General features: G+C 41.9%; 3 protein-coding genes across 6 annotated transcripts; all 3 read left to right on the top strand.

Annotated features, from left to right (window-relative positions):
• Nucleotides 1-8,019: 8,019 nt before the first annotated feature.
• Nucleotides 8,020-8,659, top strand: LOC110012433 (blue copper protein 1b-like). The gene is made up of 2 exons (XM_020696062.1): nucleotides 8,020-8,302; nucleotides 8,403-8,659. Exons 1-2 carry the CDS (start codon nucleotides 8,020-8,022, stop codon nucleotides 8,657-8,659), a joined length of 540 nt encoding a protein of 179 aa, XP_020551721.1.
• Nucleotides 8,660-9,090: 431 nt separating this feature from the next.
• On the top strand, nucleotides 9,091-11,596 carry LOC105169895 (uncharacterized). Of its 2 annotated transcripts, none has more exons than XM_088884033.1 (4): nucleotides 9,091-9,390; nucleotides 9,730-10,164; nucleotides 10,343-10,566; nucleotides 11,204-11,596. In XM_088884033.1, exons 1-3 carry the CDS (start codon nucleotides 9,214-9,216, stop codon nucleotides 10,397-10,399), a joined length of 669 nt encoding a protein of 222 aa, XP_088740159.1. In that variant the 5' UTR covers nucleotides 9,091-9,213; the 3' UTR covers nucleotides 10,400-10,566; nucleotides 11,204-11,596. The 2 variants fall into 2 exon arrangements, with proteins under 2 accessions (XP_088740159.1, XP_088740158.1); XM_088884032.1 differs by having other exon boundaries at nucleotides 10,343-10,734.
• Nucleotides 11,597-13,207: 1,611 nt separating this feature from the next.
• LOC105169894 (CDPK-related protein kinase) lies at nucleotides 13,208-16,959 on the top strand. 3 transcript variants are annotated; one of them, XM_088884030.1, is made up of 11 exons: nucleotides 13,222-13,845; nucleotides 14,039-14,169; nucleotides 14,372-14,413; nucleotides 14,523-14,631; nucleotides 14,729-14,807; nucleotides 14,897-15,193; nucleotides 15,271-15,383; nucleotides 15,670-15,777; nucleotides 15,866-15,931; nucleotides 16,077-16,244; nucleotides 16,331-16,959. In XM_088884030.1, the coding sequence occupies exons 1-11, from the start codon at nucleotides 13,390-13,392 to the stop codon at nucleotides 16,469-16,471; spliced, it is 1,710 nt and encodes a 569-aa protein (XP_088740156.1). In that variant the 5' UTR covers nucleotides 13,222-13,389; the 3' UTR covers nucleotides 16,472-16,959. The 3 variants fall into 3 exon arrangements, with proteins under 3 accessions (XP_020551818.2, XP_088740156.1, XP_020551819.2); XM_020696160.2 differs by having other exon boundaries at nucleotides 13,225-13,845; nucleotides 15,869-15,931; XM_020696159.2 differs by lacking the exon at nucleotides 14,372-14,413 and having other exon boundaries at nucleotides 13,208-13,845.
• Nucleotides 16,960-17,152: the final 193 nt, after the last annotated feature.

Below are 17,152 nucleotides of genomic sequence, written 5' to 3'. Positions count from 1 at the left end.
TCTACTTAACCTCCCGGAAGGAGTGTAGGTTCCTCGACCCCCTTACCTCCAATGTCGGTCCCTGGAAATCTCATTTTATCTTTATTAGACCCCCTTCTGGCCGCGAATGGCCTTTCTCCTTAGATTGGAAGGTCGATAAACCTACCCCTCTTACGGAAGGTGAGGGCTTAGATGGGGATCAGATAAGCAGCATTACTTCCTACCGGTATAATCCCAAGAAGCTTCTAGTCGAAGAGATACTTTGGCTCGCCCATCTAACTCCTGCCCCTCTCCAGGTGGAGGGTACCTTAGGTGATCTGATTTTCTACCTTTTTTTCTTATTTCATCCTACCACATTTAACTGGATTCTCCTGTTTACAGTTTCCATGGTGAGTCAAGCTCGCATTAATAAGCGTCTGCGAGCTCAGATTCTGGCTCGGTCGCAAGCTCAAGCTACTATGCAAATTGCCTCTTCCCAACCTGTGGCAGCTGTTTCTTCCACCCCAGATACTACTACTCCTCCCTGTCCGATTCCCATCGAAGTGGGTAGTGAAGAGACTCGTGCTCACAATCTTCCTCCTCTTAACCATCCTGCCGCTCCGTCTTCTAGCTGGAGATTGCAGGATCACGCTTTAAACGATGGAGATGTTGCTGAGTCCTCCCGAAAGAGGAAATCCCGGGGAAAATCACCCTTCCGTCCTAACCTCCTAGGACCTACTCAATCTCAGTCTGGTGGAGGATTACCTTCGGAGGGAACCGAAACCGGGTCTGAGATTAGGCGAAATATGGATGTACTGCGAGGTCTTACTGACTACTGGAGAACTGCTCGCTCAGAACTTCGGGGCCCCGATCACCCTGTGGCCCAAATGGAAGGAGAAAAATGGGTCCCTGATTGGCAAATCTCTCCTAACAGTTCAGTATTTCGAACTCGCTCAGGCCAAGATTCGTGGGAGCTGTATGATGCTAATTGCCTTCCCCTCGATCAGGCAGCTCTCCTGCAAACTTCATTTACCCGAATGGAAGAACACTGCGCCCACTCCCTTGTTCAGGTATTCTTTCCGGCTTATTATTTTGGCTTGTCCCTGAATTTCCCTAACTGTTTTCTGTTTAGGCATCCAACTTCGTGCGTGGTCTTAGTCTGAAGTGTGCTGGCTTTCGCCATAACCAAATAGCAGCGGAACGTATAATCCATGATTTGAGGGCCCAGCTTGCCCGTTTTTCCTCCAAGGAAGAAGAATGGTCGAGGTCGATATCGACCCAGGAGGCTCGCATCAAAGAGCTTGAAGCCCACGTGGTTTCTGAGGCTTCCAAAGCAGCAGCTGAAGGAGAGAAACGAGGTTTTGATGCAGGTCATGCAGCGGGGAAGATCGTGGGCGTTGCTGAAGGTCGCGAGATCTTCTTAAAGTCGGAGGAGTTTAATCAGCAAGTGCGAGGGATCCGTCTCCAAGGCGTTCGGGACTTTTTAAAGACCCCCACCTTTGACTCTGCTGTAGAAATAAAAGCCGCCGACTACCTATTACAAGGTTTTGATCGCTGCAAATCTCAAACTTCTCGTCTTCAAGGATTTGCTCCAAACTTTGATATATCTCGCCTTAACCCCAGTCTGGATGCTAACCTTCAGCCCTTACCCGAGGAGGATGACACCCCCCCTGAAAATGATGAATTTTCTATTCTTATGGATGAGATAGAAAATATGTAACTTCCATCCTTCTTCTGACACTGTATTTTTGCTATTTAAAGGTGTTGACAATTTGATCTTCCTCAGATACAATTTAATGTGATCAACTTACTACTTGTAGCAAACTTGAAATAGATGGAGCTTTAAAATTGAAACGATCTTTCACAGATAAAGGGAAGCTAACTTTAGTGACCTTTTTCAGGTCAGGCTCTAACCTTTCGCAGGTCATTGGCTTTAACCTTTCACAGGTCATTGCTTACATTAGTCTTTTTCAGACCACATAATCTTTTACAGATTAACTTTCCTAAGATCGTTCTTTACGAACGTAACGATCTTTTCCCTATCTTCCAGTACTATATCAATAGATAGAGATTTTTAAACATAAAATCTCTTGAGGTTTTGAATATTCCATGGTCGGGGTAACTCTTTGCCTTGAGCATCCTGCAACTTGTACGTGCCTTTCCCGACGATCTCAACCACTTTGAAAGGTCCCTCCCAGTTGGGATCGAGTTTCCCTACATGCCTCGAGACCTCCACTTTTCTCAATACCAGGTCCCCGACCTGTAACGACCTGGGCTTCAAGTTCTTATCATGACCTCTCAGCATTAGGCTTTTATGGTGTAACATCCTTATCCGCGCTGCTTCTCTTTTCTCCTCCAATATGTCTAGGTCGAATGCACGTTGTTCTCCATTTCTTCCTGGATCAAAGTCTGTAATCCTTTGCGACTCTTCTCCTATCTCTGCAGGAATTACAGCTTCAGAACCATAAACTAAAGAAAATGGAGTCTCACCTGTTGAGGTTCGAGGAGTTGTTCTATAGGCCCATAGTACTCCTGGGAGCTCATCACTCCATTCTGCCTTCGAACTCAACCTGGCTTTCAGATGTTGCAATATGGTTCTGTTTGTGACCTCTGTCTGACCATTCGATTGGGGATGTCCTACCGCCGTGAAATTTTGCTGTATCTTCAGCTCGTGCAACCACGCAATTATTTTCCTCCCTTGGAATTGGGTCCCATTATCGGATATCAATATCCGAGGTATTCCAAACCTGCAGATGATATTTTTCCATATAAAGTTTATTGCTTCTCCTTCCGTGATTTTTGAGACAGCTTCTGCCTCCACCCATTTCGAAAAGTATTCTACTGCAACTATGACAAACTTTTTCTGAGCTCGTGCTGGAGGAAACGGTCCTATAATGTCTATACCCCACTGGTCGAATGGACATGTGATGGGGACAGGGATCATCGGGACCGCATGAGTGTGGATTTGTGAGGCGAATTTCTGGCACTTCTCACATCTTCGTACGAACTCCTTGCAATCCTTCATTAGTGTGGGCCAGAAATATCCCTGCCGGGTCACCTTCTGAGCTAAGGATCTAGCCCCCGAATGATTTCCACAATTACCTTCATGAATCTCTCGTAGAACATACCTGGCTTGTGCGTCTTCTAAGCATTTGAGGAGGGGTCCCTCAACTGTTCTTTTATATAATTGTGTTCCAACTAAGGCGAACCTTGGAGCCTTAAATTTAATGCGCCTAGCATGTCCGGCATCAGTAGGCAAAATCCCCTCCCTCAGGTATGCTGCTATATCCTCTATCCACAGACATCTTGAAGTTACCATATTAGTTTCTATTCCTTCGGAGATCGCTGATCGCTCTTTTACGATCACTGTGATTTTCCTATTCTTTATTCCTGCCAGCGTGGCTCCTAACTTTGATAACGCATCTGCTCTTTCATTCTCATTCCTGGGAATTTGCCGCACGGTGCACTTGGAGAATTTCTGCATCCATTCTTTTGCTTTCTTCAGATAATCTGTCATAGATCTTTCTTTAGTTTCATATATTCCTTCAACCTGCATGGCAACTAGTTGCGAGTCCGTGTATATTTCAAGAATCTGCGCTCCAGCTTCTAATGCTAGCTCCAAACCCAAGAGTAAAGCTTCGTACTCGGCTTCATTATTTGTAACAGGAAAAGACAATCGAGCAGCGACCTCAATCTCCATGCCTGCTGGTCCCTCGATCAATATCCCTGCTCCACCATTGTTAGCATTGGAGGATCCATCCACATGTAACATCCATGTCTCTACATCTTTCTGAGTACCGGATATCTCCACCATGAAGTCAACCAAAATCTGAGCTTTTTCTGCTGTACGAGCCTGATAGGTGATGTCGAACTCCCCCAACTCAACTGCCCACTTTATCATTCTACCCGAAGCCTCTGGTCGGGTAAGAATGTTTCGGAGTGGATGATTAGTTCGTATCACTATCCGATGTGATTGAAAGTATGGCCTTAGCTTCCTGGCTGTCACCACCACCGCCAACGCTAACTTTTCGATCTCCGCATATCTAGTTTCCGCTCCTTGCAACATCTTACTTACATAGTACACCGGGTTCTGCATCTTTCCCTCTTCTTTTATCAATACTGAACTAACCGCATTATCAGAAACAGCCAAATAAAGATATAATACATCCCCCTCTTTAGGGTTCGCCAAAAGAGGCGGCGATCTCAGATAAGTCTTTAACTCCTGAAAAGCTTGCTCGCATTCCTCGGTCCAATTGAATCCTTTTACTTTCCTCAATATTTTAAAGAAATGTAAATTGCGATCTGCAGATCTGGAAATAAAGCGATTAAGAGAAGCAATTCTACCTGTTAACTTCTGAACTTCCTTAATGGATGTAGGCGACTTCAGGTTCAGTATGGCCTCTATCTTCTCGGGATTAGCTTCAATCCCACGTTCGCTGACCATGTATCCAAGAAATTTGCCCCCGCCTACTCCGAATGTACACTTGCTAGGATTAAGCTTCATCCCATGTTCTTTCATGATAGCAAAAGCTACCTTCAAATGCTCCAAATGACCGTCTGGTTGTTGACTTTTAACCAACATGTCATCCACATACACCTCCATGGTTTTCCCTATCTGTCGAGCAAACATCTTGTTCACCAACCTTTGATATGTTGCCCCTGCATTTTTCAATCCAAAAGGCATAACATTATAACAATAAATCCCACGGTCAGTTACAAAGGATGTTTTTATTCGATCTTCTGGTGCCATAAAAATCTGATGGTATCCCTGATACGCATCCATCATGGAAAATGTCTTGTATCCAGCCGTCGAATCAACTAGGACATCAATCCTGGGAAGCGGGTAAGGGTCTTTCGGACATGCCTTATTGAGATCCGTAAAGTCTGTGCACATTCTCCACTTACCCCCTGGCTTCGGCACCACGACCACATTGGCCAACCAATCCGTATATTGAACCTCGGATACATAACCTGCTTTAAGTAGTTTATTCACCTCTCCCTCGATGATCGCATTTTTTTCACCTCCGAAAGTTCGTTTCTTCTGTTGGACAGGTCGCATGGATGGGTCTACGTTTAGCCTGTGTACTATCACCTCGGGGTTTATACCCCGGAAATCTGACGGATCCCATGCAAACATATCCACGTTACTTCTTAAAAAGGTAATCAGGATTCCCTCGAACTGTCCCAAGTTGGAGCCTATTTTGGTGACCTTGGTCGGGTCTCCTTGTATCAACTCTACCTCTTTATGGTCAACGGGTTCGATTCTCCCCGCTTTCAGTGCCTGCCAATCTTCTTTCTTCTCTCCTTGAAATTTTCTCTTTTCATTTTTTTCACTCTTTCCCAGAGATAAATTATAACACCTTTTGGCTTCTATCTGATCGCACGCAACCTCCCCTATTCCAGCTAGAGTAGGGAACTTCATCTTAAGGTGATATGTTGATACAACTGCCCTGAAAGAATTAAGCCCAGGTCTCCCCAGGATAACATTGTAAGCAAAAGGCATATCAACGACTAGAAATTTTACCATCAATGTTTTACGTTTCGGCTCTTCTCCCAAGGAGACCGGTAAGTTCACTGTCCCCAGTGATGCGACCTCGCTTCCTCCGAACCCCACCAGGGGAATCGTGACTGGCTCCAACCTTATATTATCAAGCCCCATCTTATTCAATACCTCCTTAAATATTATATCTGCTGAACTCCCGTTGTCTATCAAAACCTTATGGACTGTGAAGTTTGCTATGTCCATTCGTATCACCATGGGATCGTTATCTGTCACGACCCTGGTTCCTGCATCTTGATCTCCAAATACGATCTCGTGGGTGCTCGCTATATGCACCCCTTGCTTACGTCGCTCCCACCTAGTCTCTCTCTCGAATCTCCTTCTAGCTCTTCTCGACCATCCCTCTGATCCTCCTGCAATAGTGTGGATAATGCCTTTCACAGGCGCGTTCTCCGCCACTGTTTGAGTCCTTCGCTCCCCTGCCCAATTTGACCTGCGGTCCCTACTACTCGATCTGCCTCTCCCATCTCGTCTCTCTTCAAAAGTATGAGGGTTCTGCCTCCTGAAATACCCTTGTCGCACCAGTCGCTCTATCTCGTCTTTCAATTGATAGCATTCCTCCGTATCATGCCCTCTTTCTCGATGAAAACGGCAATACTTGTTCGAATGTCTTTTAGCTGGAGTAATCCTCGTATGTCTCGGCCACATCAAAACATTATCTTTTTCCACCAGCATAAGGGCTTTAGCCCTAGTCATATTTAAAGGGGTATACCTGCTATATTTCGGCTGATAAGGAGGTTCCCTTTCTTTTTCCTTTTTTGGTCGCGCATCCCGATCTCTGGTGAATCTCCCATCTCTTGCTCGTTCTGATGTAACCCTCCACTCCTCATCCTTCATCGCATTCATCTCCTCTTCATCGATGTATTTTTGCGCCACTGCCATCAACTGCTCTGCATCTATTGGCGGGTCCCGTGCTAAAGCCGATGCAAAAACTCCTTTCTTCAAACCATGGATTAGGATACTGGTCATCATGTCTATCCTAAGATCCTGCACCTCCAACGTTTCATTATTAAAACGTCCCATAAAGTTTTTCAGACTTTCCTTTTCCCCTTGTCGAATAGTAAATAAATGTGTAGCTGATCTTTTCTGTTTTCTCTTGCTCGCAAAGTGGAATGCAAACTTTTGTGCTAGTTGCTCATACGTATCTATGCTGCCCGGGGGCAAGTTCGTAAACCATTCTTGGGCCTTTCCCGTTAGCGTGGTGACAAACAACTTGGCGATTATAGAGCTCGACTGTCCATATAAATTCATTACCATATCGAAAGCAGCCAGATGCTCTTGTGGATCCCGAGTTCCATCATACTTCGGGAGGTCGGGCATCCTAAAGCTCGGGTTGACCAGTTCAGTAAGTATACGGTTAGCAAATGGCGAATTACGATTGTGAGCTACTATTTCGCCTCTCTTCTTGAGTTCGTCTATTTGCTTTCCTAACTGGGCTATTTGCTTACTAACATTATCCACCTCAGCACGAGATATGGCTGGTCCCCTGGGACGACTTAAGGCCCTGCTACTGGATCCCACATCAGAGGGTTGCGGACCCCTCCTATTCGCCCCCGGTCTACTCATTCCTTCATTGTCTTGCACCTCGACTCTTTCCTGAAACAACCTTTTTCCCGCTATTTCCTTTTCCAATGGAGTTGCCGTTCTCCTCTCATAGGCTACCAGCGCCTTCCTCCCTGCTTCTTCCATCATTTGTTGTAATTCCCGTCGTGTCAGTTGCACGGTTCCCTCCCGATCAGTCATGGGAGTATCCATTTCTTGCCGTGGTAAGTGTATAACGGGTGCTTGATCTTCTGCAGGCGTCTCCATGTCTCCAACGCGTTCCAATCCGTCACCTGACGTTCCCACAGACGGCGCCAAATGATCCGACCGAGATCGCGGGTCGCGCTTGTTATCGCCCCTGTCCCTCTATCGAACCCTTTATACCCTGAAAACAGAATACGCGTTACCTAGCCGGGATAGGTTCCGGCGTAGATACTCCGACGCTCAAGTCAGTATAGAGAATTTTATCGGGTAAGAGGAATACTAAAGAATATAAAAAGTGAAATATGAAAGCTAGACCAACCCCTTTTCCTTTCTTCCTTCTTCTTTTTATACTGATCCCTTTTCGTGTCCTCTGCACGATCCTAAGACCCGCTTCCACGATAAGTCATCTTGCGATCGTGGCCCAACTTTTTCGGGTATCAGATTGCCCTTAACCGTATCTGAGGTTATCCACGTGAGTGATAGGTTTAATATCTCTTTTTACGCCTTTGTCCCTACCTTTTCATACTAAGGGTATATTAGTCTTTTCTTATTTCCCTCCATCACCATTCATCTCACCAACCAACTTAACATCATAATTAATTATATATTACATATCATTCTTGACTACTCATTCCCATAAGTATAACTATAAATACCCATCTGATCTACCTTCCAAAAATCATTACACTATCAATATATTCATATCGCATCACTATTACACTATACATACAAATAGTAACGTGCCATATATATATATGGGTGTGAAAAGTGCAGAACTGTTACTTGTTGTGGTGGCAGCTGCTTTCATGTTTGGGATTGGGATGGCAAACTGGAACTACACTGCCGCAGCAAACTGGAATCACACTGTTGCAGTACCAAATTGGAACCATACTGCTAATGACTACTGGTTCTGGGGACATAGGCACAAGCAGCCTTCCAGCAGATTCGTTGTTGGTGGATCAGAAAACTGGCGGTTTGGTTATAACTACACGGACTGGGCTATCAAGAATGGTCCCTTTTACTTGAACGATACTTTGGGTACGTATTAATTGATCTAAGTTTCCATCTTATAACGTGCATGCAGTTATATATTGGTGAGTTAATTATTTATACATGTTGGGTGCATGCATGGATGCAGTGTTCAAATATGATCCACCAAACGACACCACATTCCCCCACAGTGTGTATTTACTGTCGGATTTCTGGAGCTTCCGGAGCTGCGACCTGAGAAGAGCAAAGAAAATAGGAGAGGTGAATGAGGGGGCGGGCGAGGGATTTGAGTTCGTGCTCAAGAGATGGCAGCCGTACTACTTCGCGTGCGGGGAGCACAACGGCCTCCATTGCAAGGCTGGCCTCATGAAGTTCGCCGTCTGGCCCTTGATCCGTTGGTATTAATTGATCATGTTGGAAAGAGATGAGATGTTTCTTTTATGTTCGTTTCTATTTGTAATTTAAACGATTTTCAACGAATAATCAGAGGGTTAATGTAATGTTGTCTTAATTTTTGATATAAATTATCATATGATTAATTCCAAATTATGATGTGGTTTTTAATTTTGAAATAATAATATGGTTGTTTTCTTGTGATCACTCTGTTGTTCTATACTATTTAAATATGCAATCATAGTTGAAAATATATTATATTATGAAAAGAAAAAGAGAAGTTGAAGATTAAAAGATCAGAAATAAGATTTTGAACAACAAAGTAACCAAGAAGTTGGCCCAATTAAAAATGGATCACAAAATAGGCCCAATATAAGCTAAATATTTGGGATTAAAATACAATTTTGGACATTTTAGAGGGTCAAATTGCAACCAGTTCAAATGCGAGGGAGTTATCTCCAATTTTACGGGGAAAAGATCAGCTTTAATATCCAGCGGACGCCAGCTCGCCGGATAGTTCATCTGCTCGGAAATTTTCCGTTGCCGAGTTACAGACTTATGTGGAGATGAGCGTGTTCGGCGGCGATAGCTGGGCTCGTGAGGCGCAGTACCGGAAGAGAAGAGTCGACGATTTGATTATCGAAGGCTTAGAAGCTTCTGCCTACAAGAAACTTCCCAATGGCAAATTCGCTTGCATTATCTGCCCTAACAATCCCGTACTCGACACTCCGATTATGCTCTCAGTAAGAATTACTGTAAAACCTTTAAGATTACGTTCTGTGTTTTCCTTTATAATGCAAAGTTTTCTGATCAATTCAATGTTTTGGGAGAAGTAATAGGTTGCCTTTGGGTTTAAGGATTTAAAACTTGAGGTGGCGTGATATCAGTTATTGATTTTTGTTCTATTAGTTTTAATTTCATTTGTCTGAGAAAAGAAACACTAATGATTTGAAAATTTGTAACTTTGACTTTATTGGTGAGGTTTGTATTACGTTGAATATATGGACGTAGACTCCATGTATTCAAATTCATATAAGAAACCTTCAATGGAAACGCCTAAAATCTTTGGAATTTGTATCCAGGCACATGTGAATGGTTCACGGCATCGAGCTGCCGAGTTGAGGCATAAAGATAGAGAATTGGCTATGGAAGAAGAGGTTAATAAGCGATTGGCATTATCAGATTGTGTCAGCACCAACGCTGTGGCCAACGCCTCAGTTAAACAACGGAAATCAACTAGCAGACCCTTAATTGAGCGAGCACGGCAAGCTGCTTCTGAGGTGTTTCCTGGTGGAGTTGAACAACCAGAGATGAAATCTGCAATAGGTAATCTGGTGACGTCATGTGGTGGAGATTCTGGTAGTAACGGTAGTTCTATTGAAATTGAAGGATCGCACAAGGGACTCATCAGAGAGATGCAGCCATTAGATTACCGAGAGCGTCAAGAGAGGGAACTGAAGTTCACGGCTGCTGGATGGAAGCGTGATTGCCATGGCAGGTGGTTTAAGGATGAAAATGTGAGTTTAGTTTTGCACTTTTTAGTTGTCAATTCTGTTGGAAAATGCTGAATTTTTAGCCAGAGGCTGGTTTTGGTCGTTCTTCTTGCCATTTTTGATTATGTAATTGTGGGCAATAAAGCTTTTATGAAGTAAAATTGCTTATCAGCTGACTGTTTGATTGCTCATTTTCTTGCAGGTCGAGTTTGATTCTGATGAAGAAGATCCAAACATTGTCTTAAACAACACATCTTGACTTGAGGAATATTATGTTGGAGAGTACTTGTCTGAGGATGGTGTTCTGGTTCACTGGATGGGATGCATGACTGATTCTGTTTGTTAATCTGAAATACTGCAAAGTTGGTGTCGTATGTGTCCGCGGTGGAGATCATAGCTACATTTATGTTCTTGTGCAGCATCAAAGTATGCTGTACTCTACTCTTTCTTATGCCAATATGTTGAAAAACTCAATTTGAACTGTGGTTCTAGGTTTATATAGCTTGGTTCTTGGCCTTTTGGTTACAAATTCTGTGGAGCTTTATCTCAAAGTTGTTTTGGGGGTTCCAGAATGACGCAACTTTGTTTGTTAAGGTAACCATGATAAACCTACATTTCTGGGACTATCTACTATATCACTGAGATCACTAAAATATCCTTCAAATGCATAATGCATTGTCAACATTTACTTTCCATTTTTTAGTATGTTAGATTTTTCCTACACAAGTAAGTGATGTGATTGCATGACTTCCACTGAGATCCTCCCGAGAGTCTTCAATAATCTGATTCTACATTGATATATGTCTATTGCTTTATGGTGTGAGAATCAATCACATTGTTGACTTCTCAACAGTGTATGCCACTAAAGAGTAAAGATTGACCAAGGGCTCACCTTGGTTTGCTCCATTTTCACCAGTGTAGTTGAAGCAAAAATACCTGAGAACTCTTTCACTTTGTTCCCACTTCCTATTTATCTCAATATACCTTATGCCTTCTGTTGTCATAAATTGATTTCTTGCGGGTGCTCTTCATGACATATATCTAACATGGCTTCTTGTTTCAGATGAGCATAGCCAAATGGTAAACAATAGCCATACATCTTAATCTCAACTCTGCTCATCTGTCCTGGAGGCTGATTGTGGCTTGTGGACTTCTAAGGTCGACTTGTATGGCCACAAATGCATGTCATACTATGACCAGAGATGAACCAATCAGTGGTGATACCTACTTCTTGGGTTTTCACAGGCACGTAAAGAAATCTCCATGTAAAACAATGAAATTGGCCTTTGCGAGTAGTTGAGACGTGTCAACAAAGGCCAACTTGACGGTATCAAGAAAGTGGGGTTGCTATTTCAATTCTTAATCTGATTGTAATATCTACTAGGGAGACCAATCTTGGTGGATTAAACATGAAATCAATGATGATGTAGAGGAATAATTCATTTGCTTTCCACACTTTTCTTCTTTCTCCTCTTTTTTTCTGGGCAATTATGCATTTGGGCCTAGGATGTAAATATCTGAGGTCCTCTTGTGGAAGTCAAGGATAGAAGATACGACTACAACAGTCCAAAGTATGGTTGGAAGTTGGAGTTGTGAACGCATTAACTTGACATCACCATCAACTCAACCTTGAAATGAACTAATCTTAAGAATTCAGCTTCGACATCTCACTTAACATGGTATCTATCCATGGAAGCGTCTGTGTCTGTGTCTCTGACTGCGATTTGTTTGTGTATAATTTATTAGGTGACTTTGTGTTGTTCGCTTTATGTCCACGAACTGATCGAGGATTCGGTGCTGTATCACATTAGTCATTTTAAAAAATTAGCATTTCTTGTTGTTTACATCAAATTTTGGAATAAATTATCAATTAAAAACATAAAAATAAATTGATTAATAATTGAGTTCCAAAACAAAATCCACAATTAGTTTGGGTTTTAAATGTATTTAAATCAAAATTCACATAGAGTCTATGCTAAATTTGGGTCTTACGTACTTTGGTGGATTACCAAGATAAATACATTTTATTTTGAATTAACTAGTTGGGTCAAAAAATGTTCAAGTACAATCTGATAACTGACGAATCTAAATCAAAGTCTACGGTGTTCAAATCCAATAAAAATAAGTCCAAGTTGCAAGTCAAAGTGTGTTCATTCTTATAAATAAGGGCTTCCACCACCCAAATCAATAAGAGGACATACACATTCTACACAAGTCATTTCATACAACACTACAAATTCAAAGGGATTCAAGTTCAAAAATTCTCTGCAACAATGAAGCATTGCAACTGCAAAAGTTCTACGTCTTCCTCGATATCAAATTTTCAAACCTTGATACTAAATTTTAAGGTGACACGTAATTTGCTCTACAAATTTGGAAGAGTTACGCACTCACATTCAAGAATAAATTTTAAGCCCTTAGATCCACATTCGAAATGAATAATCAGGGGATTATATTCAAATTAGAGATTGTATCTATTTTTTTTAAATCAATAAAATTATTTGTTCATTTTACAAACACGAAGTTTTGTGTGGACACTTGTAATTCTCTCTCTTGATTTTCTTCTCCCTCCAAAATGATAATAGTGTGACGATTTCAAATTTTCTTGCATATATTAAGGCGAAATACGAGGCACGGTACAATAATCAGTCCCATAAAACCATAGACCAACTATAATTCCAAGGAGAACAACTCAATACTTGGATACAAAAATCCCCCTGCGGGAAAAAGAAATACAAAAGCTAAAGATCTAAAATGGCTGCTATTAATTGAACGTACCTAAAATGGAGGCCCCCTAATCCGTGCAGATTTCAAGTTTGGAAAATGATGTAATGCCAGCAAGAGGTGCAGGAGCAGGTGTTCCATTCCATTCCAGGGAGGGGACGACATTGAAACAATGCGACATGACATGAGTTATATACAATGACACCCAAATGTAAATCAATCCATACAAATATGAAGCCATTATTATGAATGAAATGATATATATCAATCATCAAGTAATTATAAAGTGTAATCTATTATTTCCATTTGAATTTAAATTACCAGCAATATCCATATAAAAATTCAAAGACGAATATATATATGTATGTGTATTTTTATCCGGTGTCTCTCTTAAATTTTATATTATAAGTTTTTTTTATAAAAATAAATATAAGTAAATGAATATCTATGATTTTGTAGAAGAGTCCAAAATGATTGCAAGTTCTTACTACAAAGCTAGCCATCCATTTCCACAGGGCTCAGTATATGCCCCTGCATAAGTCTCCTCACTCTCCGGGATCGTTGAAGCGGACCCCCCCCCCCCCCGCCATGGGACTCTGCGCATCCAAGCCGCCTCCAAAACCCAACCCTTACGCCCGTAGAGATGCCCCGGAGCCGCCAGAAAACAACCCACCTCCTCAAACGCCGCTCACGACTCCGCGGCGGCGCCCGTTTCCTCCGCCGTCGCCTGCGAAGCATTTGAAGGCAGTGCTTTTGAGGACGCACGCCGCGGTGAAGCCTAGCGCTGGAGCGATAAAGGAGGGGGAGGAGGAAGAACCGGAGCTCGATAAGAGTTTTGGGTTCTCGAACAAGTTCGGGAGCAGGTTTCAAGTTGGGGAGGAGGTGGGACGGGGGCATTTTGGGTATACCTGCTCCGCCATTGCCAGGAAGGGTGAACTTCAAGGCCGGAAAGTCGCAGTAAAGATCATTCCCAAGTCCAAGGTCCGTACACTAACAACAGTTTATTATGCATATTACTAACAAACCGATGCATGTTCAAGTGTGCGTTTGTGTGTAAGATGCTATGTGATGATTATTGAGTAAAAGTTGGAGTAAATTATCCCTCCATCTTTGCTTCTCTCTTGTAGCTGAAGTTTCTCAATTTTCTGTCTATTTTCTTCATTTTTGTTGGTAGATGACAACAGCTATCGCTATTGAAGACGTTAGAAGAGAGGTTAAGATACTGCGTGCCTTGACAGGACATCCCAATATCGTACAGCTTTATGATGCATTTGAAGATGCTGACAATGTCTATATAGTAATGGAGTAAGCATCCAACTCTGTTTCTTGAGACGACACAACACTTTCGAACATTAACCTCACTAAGGAGATTAACCTGTCAGTTGAGAATGATATGGGCTACCATGAACATTTATAATAATTGAATTTTTTGCCGGAAGAGTTTTTGATTATAGGCTTATCAACCATTCGGAAGTGAACTATGTTATCCAATGTATTTTAATTTCAGGTTGTGTGAAGGGGGAGAGCTCCTAGATAGGATACTGGCAAGGTGTTTTTCTTAACATTTTTTGAGGATATAAATCTAAAAGCATCAAAGCTTTCCTTTCGTAGATGTTCCTAAACATGAGTGCTTTTTAATGCATCATTTGCTGTATTAGAGGTGGGAAATTTTCTGAAGATTATGCAAAGGCTGTCATCATACAGATTCTGAATGCTGTAGCTTTTTGCCATCTCCAGGGCGTGGTGCACCGGGATATTAAACCAGAGGTAACTATATACTGATTTAGTACACATTTTAGCAGTGGAATTTTCTGTGCTTCCTTTTGTTCAGTTATCTAAGGTTGTAGCCGCCTTCATCTTGCAGAATTTTCTATTTACCTGCAAAGATGAAAGTTCCCAGTTGAAAGCTATTGATTTCGGATTATCAGATTTTGTCAGGCCAGGTTAGTTTCCCTACCTGGATTCCTTGATATCTTGTGTATATGTTATTTCAGAGATTTGGCTGGAACCCAATTGTGGCTGTCGATTGCAGATCAAAAGTTTACCGATGTTGTTGGAAGTGCATATTATGTCGCACCTGAAGTTTTGCGCAGGTTATATGGTGCAGAGGCTGATGTATGGAGTATCGGTGTTATCGCATATATTCTTTTATGTGGTGGCCGCCCATTTTGGGCTAGAACGGAGTCTGGCCTTTTTAGGGCTGTTTTGAAAGCTAATCCAAGCTTTGATGAAAATCCTTGGCCATCATTATCTCCTGAGTCGAAGAACTTTGTCAGCCGCCTATTAGATGAAGATCCTAGCCGGAGAATATCAGCTGCTCAGGCTCTGTGTGAGTCATTTTTCTTACTTCAGATGTCAGATTGTTCATTTTCTTGTTACAGATACCCTACACTCTTCTGTTTGCAGGTCATCCATGGGTTCAGAATCACAACAAAGTAAAACTCACACTTGATATTCTTGTATTCAGACTCATGAAAGCCTACATGCGGTCATCATCTTTGCGTAAGGCTGCCTTAGGGGTGTGTACATTACTTAAACTTGAAATGGGACCAAGTTTCTCTGGACTCTGCCATAGATACTACAACGAAATTTAGTTTTCTAATGTGGTTTTTAAGATCAAAATGGTGTTTCTCAAGGTTCGTTTGTCAGCAGAAACTTATCTTTGCACTTATAGAGGAATACTCTATGATGTGGAGAGTTGAGGAATACTGATTTTAACTGTTACTTAAGATTGTTCTACACTTCTGCAATCTTAACTTGTTGCTTTTGAGTGCAGTGTGTAATATTCTTTGCAAGTTCTTGCAGGCTTTGTCCAAGACATTGACAGTAGATGAACTCTTTTATATAAAGCAGCAATTCGCATTGATGCTTCCAGATGAAAACGGAGGCATATCTTTAGAGACCATAAAAATGGTTAGTGAACTAATGCAATAGGCCCTCTAGCTGTCTCTCTCCTCAATTTGTCTGAATAAAGTTTTCACGTTGTCTTTGGCCTCATAAGCAGGCGCTGAAGAAAAATGCGACAGGTGCTGCTGAGGAGTCTCACTTTCTGGATCTCCTCAACCCTGTAATAACAGAATGCTACTTTTCTATACTGCTGAGGAGTCTCACTTTCTGGATCTCCTCAACCCCGTAATAACAGAATGCTATTTTTCTATACGCATATACTGAACTTCATTCGAACTGTGCTGTCTGTTTATACTTGAATGCAGCTAAATGCACTCCAATTTAGAAGGATGTATTTTGAAGAGTTCTGTGCAGCTGCGCTGAGTGTCGGTCAACTAGAGGCACTCGACTGTTGGGAAAAACGTGCTCGCTGTGCATATGAGATATTTGAGAAAGACGGAAACAGGGTTATCTTCATTGAAGAATTAGTATCAGTAAGCCTGAGCTTGTTTTCCTGTGATCTTGAAAAATCTGTGTTTTTGTATTAAGTATTTTTAATTTCTCTGCGTGTGATTTGAAGGAACTTGCACTTAGTCCTTCGCTGCCATTCCATACTGTTCTTCAAGAGTGGATAAGGCAGAGTGATGGGAAGCTGACATTGCCAGGTTTTGTGAAACTGTTGCGCGGGAAATCCACCCGAGCAGCGTCAAAGATACCGTGACTGTGTTTGAGATGACATAGATTGGATAAACAGCCACAGGAGTTGAGTAATACAACCCCATTATAATTTTTCTTCTGTATTCTTGGTGAAGAAGCAGAAGACATGCCAATGGCAGGATTCAAGAGTTCCAATTTACGCCAAAAAGAGCCGATCGAGTTGTGCTGGACAATCAACAACAGGAGAACCAGTCAAGTGAATATTGGAAAGAAAAATGACCTATGCTCCAACCACGGGCTGATGAACGGGCTCAATTAATTAAATGTTTTCAGTAAAGAATATACTTTAATAAATAAAATATAGGACTGAGAATTCTATCATAGTCCATTCGAGGAATTAGACTATCATTCATCAAGGATATCATAGCCTGAGAAAGAGTCGGGAAACATACTATAGGATATATGGCCCTCCCCAGTAGAGAATGTTTGTCAGAGCTCTTTGTTAGTCGGGAAACATACTATAGGATATCAATGTTTTATGAATAGAGAGGATATGCATATCCAAAGGGAGTACCGGACAACTCATTTTCTTTGTCGTTATATAAAGAACTACCACTGGCAGCAAACCTAAAAGCAAGGAAGGTCAAGAGCACTAGTTTATCAAGGAATCAGGAGAGCGATCGATTAGATTTCCTTCCTTTTTTAAAACAAGAAAGCAAAGAAGAAATTAGCCAAACTGCAAAGA

This window comes from Sesamum indicum, linkage group LG8 (assembly GCF_026168435.1).
Source record: "Sesamum indicum cultivar Baizhima isolate 11 linkage group LG8, ASM2616843v1, whole genome shotgun sequence".
Classification (NCBI taxonomy): Eukaryota; Viridiplantae; Streptophyta; class Magnoliopsida; order Lamiales; family Pedaliaceae; genus Sesamum; species Sesamum indicum.
Note: the sequence above shows the minus strand (reverse complement) of the source record. Positions and strands in the feature narration are given on the sequence as shown.